At 41.0% G+C, this 10459-nt stretch overlaps 1 protein-coding gene across 3 annotated transcripts; it reads left to right on the top strand.

Moving 5' to 3' along the window:
- Nucleotides 1–1212: 1212 nt before the first annotated feature.
- LOC136437377 (uncharacterized) lies at nt 1213–4663 on the top strand. 3 transcript variants are annotated; one of them, XR_010756177.1, is made up of 5 exons: nt 1213–1348; nt 2414–2558; nt 3322–3446; nt 4139–4217; nt 4491–4663. XR_010756177.1 is itself a non-coding variant. In XM_066431980.1 (4 exons), coding segments are annotated over exons 1-4 (354 nt in total). In that variant the 5' UTR covers nt 1213–1278; the 3' UTR covers nt 4493–4663. The 3 variants fall into 3 exon arrangements, 2 of the variants coding, with proteins under 2 accessions (XP_066288077.1, XP_066288065.1); XM_066431980.1 differs by lacking the exon at nt 4139–4217 and having other exon boundaries at nt 3322–3458; XM_066431968.1 differs by lacking the exon at nt 4139–4217.
- The last annotated feature ends 5796 nt before the right edge of the window (nt 4664–10459 follow it).

The raw sequence follows: 10459 nt of genomic DNA on the forward strand, positions 1-10459 counted from the left end.
ACGGTACTAAAACTTCCTGTTTTGATATCTCGTGTTCTGGACATGCTATGGTCCTGATTTTTTAGTGGTAGATAGCTCTTTGGACAGAGAGTAAGTGACCCCCTAGCGGAGCAGGTTTTGCTTCGAATTCAGACTTTGAAAGGTAATAACTCAAGAAGGGCTTGATGGATGGTCATGTATGTAGATAGCTTGAGTGATAAGTTACATAATGAGATACGTATCATGCAAATCTGTATCTAGTTCATGATAGGACTCTCAAACACGTGACATATGTAACTGGACATATGGAAGTGAGAAACATTAATAGATATCAACTATGCAAATGATATTTTATATTTTATTATTCTGAAAATTAATAAAAAGAATGAATATAGAAAAAAAAAGACGAAACAGACCCTGTTTGGCTCTGGTTCGAGAGCCTGTGGGAAAGACTTTCTGCTACATCAGAGAGATAGATCCTAATATTTACCAACGGAAAGGTTTGGTCTCTTTGTTCTGCAATCACGGTGAATTAGTTATCAGATCTGTTAGTCACAAAGAAAACAGATGATTAGAATTTCAGTAACCGTGGAATGTTATTATAGTATTTGCCTGTGAGTACCCTACAGGTGATTAGGAGATAAGAGTGCGCGAGGGTTATTCTGAGGTCATGGCGTACAAGGGTAAAGGAGTGAGCTCAACAACAATGCATTTACGGTCTCTCGCAAAACAGCGACTCTCAAGACTCTTCAATGTGCGTACTTTGTCTGAATACAATACAATAAAATACAGTAAAACACAATAAGATACAATAAAAAGCAATAAAATACAACAAAATACAATAGAATATAATAAATATAATTAAATACAATTAAATACAATAAGATACAGTACAATAACATACAATGAAATACAACAAAATGCAACAAAATACAATACAATACAATGAATACAATAAATTTGATAAAATAAAATAAAATACAATACAGTATAGAACTACCATGACAGTCAAAAACAGCATAGCCATGCAGGATTATAGTAAACAATCTTTGGTCCTTCACCAATAGTACACATCTGAAAAGAGCAGACGAAAAAGTAGGGAAAGTATTTGAAGACAAACATACGTGCATTTCTTGTACCACCCGGCATCCGCCATTTCCTGGGAACGGAAATAGGAAACGCCTGAGTACTGTTAATACACAGCTGTGGCAGTCATGGTAAATATGTGATGACGCAAATTTAACTGATACACACGATAAATGCATTGAGGCTACAATTGCAAAAGAAACTTCATCAGCAATGGTCAGCTGCATCAAGTTTTCCTTATGGGTTTTGGTACTTGTCTTGGCACTCGACTTCGCGTGTTCAGGTAAGCAAGCCTTTTAAAATTAATTATAGTTCTTTTGTTGCAATTAACGAAATCCATCCTGTAGAAAAACTTGCTGTTATCCCAATGCCGATAGAATGGACCAATATGGCCCTCATTCCACCAGATTGCACGTCATTTGGTTTGAATACTAGGTCACAGGAGCCAAAAATGTACAACATTTGTCGAAAATAGCAACAAAACGCAAAATTAACCATTTTTAGTAATGTTTGAAAAAGAATTGTGAGTGAAATCATGTGGACATATATCATAGGCATCCCCATATCAAATTTGAGGTCATTTGGGTTAAATACCAGAGCTCAGGAGCCCAATTTTTTTTACCTAAAAATGGCCAAAAAAAAACGTAAAATTAATTTTGGACAGAAATTGAGATGCCTCCATATCTATATTTGCTAAGAATACATTCAACAACATGAGTGCCAAATTGCATAATTTTTCAGCTATGCCGCTGGACTATAGACGGCAATCGCGCTGCGACTATTATATAGGGTTGTCAGGCCAGTGCAATGACCAAGTCAGCAGAGTGTTAACCTTGCATTCGGTAGATTCCATGATCCAGCCGAGTCATACCAAAGACGTTTGAAATGATGCATACTGCTTTGTCTGCTTACCTTAGCACCAAGAATTTGGGGGAAAATATGGTAGTTGAACAAACACACCTACTACTAGTGAAATGACGTTAACCCCCTGTTGTAGTGATTGCACAAAGTTGTGTGGCCCAAGTACTATTGAAACAGAGATGGGCGTCGCCCTATGCACCCTCTTGTGCGGAAAGGACTTGATTATATCTTGGCTGGGAGTTATCGTTAGATGCAAACTCTATTCCCAAACTAGTCATAATCATCACTAATCGTTTCTACCTGCCCAAAACAATTAAGATCCACCAAACCCTGCTTGAGTTATCCTCCTCCAAAATTTAGATAAAAAATGCCCACTGTAGCACCGTAGGAGCCCCCCAGAGTACCCATCTTCGAACTTGACCTTCGTTTCCCCGACCCCCAACAACCTACTAAATTTCATGGTAGGTTCCTTCATACTGTCTCACAGATCGTGGAGTTGCCCATGTGACTTTGCAAGTTGTGAATGACGTTGATCCGAACTGGGTCCCATACACCACTGTGGTAACCGTACCTGCCGGGCAGTCCGTCTACAAGCTGCTGCTGATTGCAAGAGAGACCATTCCTGGCTTCACGTATGTACCTAGTTACAGGATAGAACAAGGTCACACACCAGGGGGGCCATAATCGACTGTGTCCTCCGTCGTCCCAAAACCTACCCACATACCAAATATCATCACGACCCATCCAGATGGTCTTAAGTTATGTTGACCACAAATATCCGGAAACAGACACACGCACGCACACACACACACAGATAGAGAGAGGGGGAGAGACAGACAGACTGACAGACACAGAGAGAGACTCACGCACACAAACACACACGTTACGAGTAGTTGATAACCTGAATACTCGATAAACGTTCGATGCAAAAGCAGGTTACTGTGGTGACTGCATGGCTCATCACGAGTACCTCAGTCGTTCTTTCAAGTTGGTAATAATGTACATTCAAAGTAAAGATTCGCACGATTGGCATGTACATCAGTTAGCCTGGACGGCTTATTTTATAAATAAGCCGGTTATGATTGTACAATTTCTCTGGGAACATGTACAGTTAGATTCCTCACACCTTCGGCGCTTGACACTATACACCCCCCACCTCAACATTGAAATTATGCGGCTGCCGCTAGGGAATATGTACTATGTGTACGTAGGGTGATGCTGTTCGAGAAAAACATGTTATCTTTACAAAATATTGATTACCTCATTATCAAAAGCAAATATCCATGGACGCGCGAACTCTGAGCAAACTTCCGACCAAACAGAAGCAAGTCAACAACCAGGAACAAATAGTATGCCGCTGAATGAAGACGCTTGTTTATTCTCCATTCTAAACAGGTTCGAGGCGACCTACCACGCCCAATGGGGTCATCATGTCACGTCCATCAACCACCTGGCTGCAGACGATAATGTCAACACCTTCTGGCAGCTTGAGGACATGAATGGCCTGCCCCACGTCCAAGGTACACTGCACTGTACGACAGCATAGCCTTACGTTACAGACTTTCACTGTTCATTCCGCACTTTTTTTGTGGTTTTGTCGCTTAAGCCCCCCTCTCACTGGGCAGAAACTACTTGGCAACTAGTTGCAAATGACGTTCGCCAACTAGTTTCTGACCAATAAGAGGGGGGCTTTAGAATAAGGAGAAACAGTAAGGTTTCAAGATACTCCGAAAAGCTAAAAGGAATCATGCAAATAAGGAGAGAAAGACGGATGATCCCGCAACTTGACTTATTGTGAAAGTGAATGTTACCGTGACTCCTCCATGGCAATCAATCGGCGAACTTGTACGTGGGAAACTTCTCTTCCGTATTTTTATGTCTGCTTAGTAATTCCTGATCGTCCAAAACAAACTCTATCACCATAAATGCAAAGCTTAAGGAATCTGCTCCAGCGGCTTCTCTGCTACAGAAATACAGTAAGTGCTCTGTCCTCTTGTCATGACTGCCACAATCGCTAAAGGACGCTTTTTGGTTTGGCGACTGTAAAACGAAGCAAGCGAATATCTCTATTTCAATTTTTTTTCTCTTTTCCTGTGCGTATCTACTTTCAATTTCAAAGTAGATTACGCACAGCAAAAGAAAAAAATTCAACTGATTATAACTGAAGAAATACGTATTTTCCTAGAAAAAAACCTTGGGCACTTATTTTCAGCGCACCTCAGGAAGTGGTAGCCAAGGCTGGTTCATTCGCCCTCTCCACCAATGTGCTGTCGTATATCGAACTGTCTTAGGTATGGTCTTATATAGATAAAATTATGATTACATGAACAAGGAACAAGCTTTTGAAGCACTGCGGAAAGAAGTTCTCACACTACAGCTTAGTTTAGACGCAGCAGTAACTGTTGCCTTATTTTGGGGGTTTGGAGGTGGTTACTTTCAGTCAACTTTTCAACACGTGCCTTTTTCGGGACTGGACATGTCAAAAGAAAGAACAAACATTGAAAATGTCCAGATAAATGTCCTGGTATAACCACAACTCAGTTGTGTTTCTTCTTCTTTTACAGGAATAGACTGGGTCTATTTGCACGAAGGAGATACTGTGGTGTGGCGTTATACCACATATGACCCAACCGGCTTTGACTTTGACTAAGAATGGTCAATGAAGGATGACCCAGGCATATCATCTGGATGACACATCTTCGTTACAATATTACAAATAAAGATGTTCTGTGCTGCACACCGGCTGGTTATTTTTTTCATGGAGATATTGTTTTGAGTATGTTTGCGTGTGTGTATATCTGTGCGTCCGGATGCTTAAAGTCAGCATAACTTAAGAACGCCTTGATGGATTGTAATGATATTTGGTATGTTGGTAGGAGTTGGGAGGAGAAAGGTTAAGGTTGATTTTTGACCCTCTGGTATGTGTCACTGGATCTGCAATGGCGTATTTGTCAAAATTTTCTAAGGAGAATATGTTATAACTGAAGAAAGGAGCAACAGATATTCATGTTATTTACTATGCAGCGCAGGTAGTTTAGACAGAGATGTACACAATGAATCGCAAATTATGCAAATTGAAATTGAATTTGCATAAGTATGAGGATTATCTATAGAATGTGATATAAATTATGCAAATGTGGGCCTAATTTGCATAATTTATATTTCATGGAGATTTGAGGTCTCCGAACTCTTGTTCTATGTTGAATTGTGTGGTCCTTGTCTAGAGGGAGGACAAAGGAGAAACTGCCATAGAAAAAATCAGGCTTGTGATTAGTTCTACAAAATAACATTGAGAAATGGCAAACTGACCAACCCTTGGGCCTCGGTGGTAAGTGGGCAGGAATGTGCTTTAGTCAGGAGAGCCCCCCAAGCTATGGAAGTACGCGGTGCACTTTCATCGTTACATAGCATTTAGTCTAGCACGTGTGTCCTAATCCCGTCTGTCTTAAATGGGTTGGACTTGCTTGTTGCATGTCCAGGCAAACTATTATAGTCCAAATTGTCAAGAAGTAGAAAAGTGGAATTGAGCAGCGCATAATTATCGATTATGAGGTTAAAAACACAGGGTCAAAATGTCAATTTGGTGTATCGATGGCTAAATGTTTATGTTGACTTTTGATTTAGAGAAAGTGAGTTTGCCTTTCCGGATTGTGGAGGTCAAAGTAAGAGAATTAGTAATAGAGAGATATGGAGAGCAAAGGGCAACATAAAAACATTAGTCATAGAACATTCCATTTCATAGAGATACAGTATCATACATAACAGATATGCCTTCATTTAGTAAAATCCGGAGGGAAAATTATTAAAAGATGCCTATAACGTTGAATCATCTTCAACATATCGTAAAATGCTACGGCAAATGATCTGTTTCAACCTCTAGGATTCAGAAAGTCTTTTTTAGATTAATTCGTTGCATGTCATCATAAGTCATGCATATGTTATCTGTGATGACATGCGGAGGTCGACATAGACGTCAAGACTATTTGGTCGGCAAATTACCTGGCAGAGCGCTGGGGCAGGTTTAATGGGGCTAGGTCAGTGGTCATGATAACAGCGCATTGGGGAATGTCTTTTTGATGTTGTGATTCACGTACTAGGAATATGAATTACATGCACAGAGAGAACTCATTTTTCATGTAGATGTATTGCTTGTCAATGTTGATATGCTTGGTTTGTTTCCCCGTTCTACGATAATTCCTTTGTGCTTTTGCCGCCCTACCTTAATATAAAAGAATACTATACCAAAATGAAACATGTCTGTTAAAAGAGTTATCCAAACATTATGTTGGCGTTGGCCTCCTGAATAAATATTTTCACACTGCGTCTACTATACTACCCACGTCTGGCTAGCCTCCAGCATGCTATACTACGTACCTCAGGGCCATGCTTTCATCAGGGCAGCTTCATTACTATAATACACAGTGGACTCCTGATAGATTACTGCGGTCACGTTTAAGTGGGTAAAACTAACCCCCGGGAATTATCCATAAAAGTACTCCGTGCGTATGTTCTGTTGATTAGACTACCAAAACGTTGGCTCAAAGTCAAGGGTAATCCCAATTCATCCCTAGGACTAAACCACATGATATAAAGCCGTGACTATCAAAATCACAACGTTCTTGTACACTTGTATTGTTTTCTAATCGCTATAGCGTTTCCAATTTTGCGAATATAAACCATTTTCTATCCCTTTTTATATTCATTTTCATTTTCTCCCAGTAGTATCATAAAGTGCCTATATGTGCACGATGATATGTAAATGTGACATTTCATTTCATACATATAATTGCTGAGTTGGAACCTGACTAGTTGGTGTGTTTTGTAGTACAAACACGAAATTTGTCACAGCAAATAGTTTCACAAAAAGACGCCTTCACATTGGCATATACATTGTTCTATAGATTATTTCTGTTGTTAGTCATAGCTTAGACTAGTTCTTTGTATTTGTTAACTATTAGTAATAGTTCGACTTTCATTTGCGAACGTTGCCATACATTGTACCAGACACAATTGTCGCGCAATAAAGTTCTTCTTCTTCTTCATTGTACTCTGTAACTTTCACAGAACGTGGTTCCTCGCAAATATGACATGTTTGCCGAGGCAAGAAACTTGACTGTGACGCATTTCCTAGCGCTTATCACCATGTACACGATGTTCAGAATGAAATACAAGTTCACAAATCACGGCTTTATTGCTTGTAGACACAAGGCGTCTGTTGTGACTTGTGCAATTCACAGTATGCTCTACCACCGACCATGACGTAGCGGATATGTAAAGCCTCCCTCTCACTGGACCCGCGGCACGCTGGCGGCGTCGCTGCGTCCTAAACTGGATTTGTGTTACCCTTGACTTTATAATGGGAATATCATTCAAAACGTACAAGTATGACCAAAAAGACAACAAAACACATAAAGCTTAAAAACAATTCCAACAAAGTCGACACAACAAGTGAAAAGTACAACGTCTTCTGCGACATACCAACAAACATTCTATGAGGCTAATCTACCCCTATAATCTAATAGACTATGTAGTGTGGGGTGATGATGTGCTTTTACAATTATTGGTGGAATTTCTAACGTGTATGCATTCTTTTCTATATTGTCTTATGTGTACGCAGGAGTTTTCACATATTACATATACATGTATATAAGGCACACGAAGAAGAAGGCACACGAAGGCAAGAAGAGCCTATACAATGACTTTCTTAAGTGACTCGGAGTGTGCTTAAAGTGTGCTTAAAGCGTGCCCCAAGCGTACTTGAAAACGCGTGTGTAACCCGGGCCTGTAACCGACCGGCACTTCCGTGCCAAAATAGGACTCTACAGCCATATGAGGACACATGCGACTAGGATGGATGAAAAATGCAGTCCTCGTCATATTGACGGACGAACATCATATATATGGAGATGTTCTTTGCTGTTTGAATCCATTGACAGAAATCTTTGCGTGGTATACAGGACGATGAACTTGAAGAAAATTACATTTCAAACATGAACACTTTATGTTTGAAAGGTAATTTCCTTGCTTACAGTGTTTGTTCAAAGTGGAGAGAACAGACAGTTTGGAATTGTTTCGATATTCGAGACTAACGTTAACGGTGTTTCCAAGTGCTAGTACATGTATTCACAGCCTGTTTCTTTTTGCGTGTGTGTCGTAAGATCTCGTAAGGTCCCGGTGTTGCTACTCCCCGCTGTCAAGCAGGGGCCATCATCATCTGTGGATATGCCGAGGAAATGAGATGGCCGTGTTCTTGAACTTAGGTCAGCCTCCAACATCAATACGTGTCTTCGGGGTCAACAAGCGAGCAGCCCCTGCAATCTTATGTTGAGTCTTCACTTTTACAATCTACAGAAGAACTAAGTTTCACACAGAAGAAGTTAAAGTTATGATAAAGTCCTCCCCGCACCAGACGGTGCATACGGCGGCGCCCATCTCCGTTTTGGCAGCCCTGGGCCACACAACTTTGTGCAAGTCACTACAGCAGGGGGCTAGTCTACTGGTAGTGGTGTGTGTTTAACTACCATACTCCCAAAGATATACACAAAAGAAGTACAAGCCAAAGTCACAATTTTTCAGTAAATATGCAAACTGAAAGGTTTTATAGATAGCGAATGTTGAATTGTTAGGAATCCCAAGAACAGTTTTTTTGGCATGTGAATTGTGCCAGGTCATTCTTTGGTCCAGAGCCATCCACAGTTTTCCAGTAGACGCCCAACTTGAGGCACAACACACACTAGCGCTATCTGGAAATTTGACAAAAGTTTGAAGTTAGAAACTGGTCTCCAAATAGCTTCGCTAATGTGTTTTTACCCGTTGCCTTGGGGAGCTGAACTTTCAAAATGAAATTAGTTGAAAACATCGCCTTCCTACTTCAAAGCTTTCCCCGCCATCACAGCTATTTTGGTAGGAAGTCGTCGGTATCGAAGAATTTTCCGTTGTGAATGTCACGTTCGCGTGTCCTAATAATGTTTGACGTCTAATGTCTTTTTGCCTTGTGGCTAAAGTAATAGAAGCAAAGAAGGCAGCTGATAACGTTGTTTCCACCTCGAAAGCTCCCCGCAAATGTGATCTGTTCACCGGAGAGTTAAAGTGCCTTAAGTTTCTATCCCAAGCTTTTACGCTGTGAATCCGCCGGGTGTCGGAAAAGCTCCTTGGTCTGTCTTTTAGCATGATGTACTGTGTCTTTTGAGCAGCGCCTCGGGAAAATGAAGTCTGCTGAAAAACACATTCCAAGCTTCTCACAATTACGATTGCTTTACAGCGAACGAACGTAAAGCTTTCATCCAAACCTTTCACACGGTAAATGTAGTATCCGGTCTCCTAATGGCTTTTTCTAACAGAGCCTTGGGAAACGTGAGTTCGTTGGTGAAGTCAGCTGAAACAACGTCTCCACCTTAAAACAGACACTCATCCTGGATAGAAGGGAAACGCTTTGGACATGAAAAGATTCTAGACTCTTACAAAGGAACTGTTAGTACAATGTTCACGTTTAGCTTCCTACAGGAAGACAAATATATCTGGCGTCTGATAGCGAGGGATTGTCTGGTAAAAGTTACTTTTGAACTTTTACTGTCTTTCGTTTGGCAGTCTGTCAGTAAGTATTTTGGACGAGAGGCGCCAATGCCGAATTCCACAATACGTTAATGCTTCTTTGGCCCTTGCTGCACCTGATTAATTGAATCTATTATAAGTTGCGGTTGGGTGCACTCCTAAACGCAAAGAGAATACTACATGTAGTTACCATTATCGAGAAGACATATCACTGGCATTATCCTTGGCACCAGAGGTGATGGGATTCTGTATTTCGCTTTCAGAGTAGCTGTTATTAAATCACACGTTAGAGACCAACGGTTTAGATCTAATACCGTCTTCTGGACAAAGTCGTACAAAAGGCGAGGTGCTATCACTCACAACATGGTATCCAGTAGGCGTAAATGCATGCTAGCCCCCCACCCCCTTTTTTTACAACAGGCTGTGGCCTAGTTGGGATCGACCAAATATTCGGAAGATCACTCAACAAATCTCATGGTCAAAAAGCGAATCTTTTTGGTGTTTTGTGTGTGTTTTGTTGTCTTTTAAATCATTATTTCGCATCGTGCATCATATTCCAATACTGAGATAAAGGGTTGCGTAATTCAGTTCAAGTCCTCCCCGCACCAGACGGTGCATAAGGCGGCGCCCATCTCCGTTTCGGCAGCCCTGGGCCACACAACTTTGTGCAAGTCACTACAGCAGGGGGCTGCTCATGCCCGTAGCCAGGGGGGGTTCGGGGGGTTCGGACGAACTCCCCCACAGGCTTGAAGGTCCACTTTCACAGGCTTGAAGGTCCACTTTTCAATGTTCAAGATTTTTTTTTCAAGGCGGACTTATTTGTATTTGCATCAATAGCAAGGCCACAGAGGTTAGAATCCTAGAAAAAAACTGCTCACTTTGACTTTGTCTCTGATTTTTCCTCTCAAATTCTCTCAAAAACACAGGAAATGCCCTTTCAGAAGGTTCAATTCTTAGAATTTGAAACGCTCCAGGGTCCACT

The sequence above is a fragment of the Branchiostoma lanceolatum genome, chromosome 1 (genome assembly GCF_035083965.1).
Source record: "Branchiostoma lanceolatum isolate klBraLanc5 chromosome 1, klBraLanc5.hap2, whole genome shotgun sequence".
NCBI classification, from domain to species: domain Eukaryota; kingdom Metazoa; phylum Chordata; class Leptocardii; order Amphioxiformes; family Branchiostomatidae; genus Branchiostoma; species Branchiostoma lanceolatum.

Coding starts and splice junctions, on each gene's coding strand:
- LOC136437377 (XM_066431968.1), top strand. CDS start 1,279: ATGGTCAGCTGCATCAAGTTTTCCTTATGGGTTTTGGTACTTGTCTTG. Junction 1,349..2,413: donor ACTCGACTTCGCGTGTTCAG/GTAAGCAAGCCT, acceptor ACTGTCTCACAG/ATCGTGGAGTTGCCCATGTG. Junction 2,559..3,321: donor GAGACCATTCCTGGCTTCAC/GTATGTACCTAG, acceptor CATTCTAAACAG/GTTCGAGGCGACCTACCACG.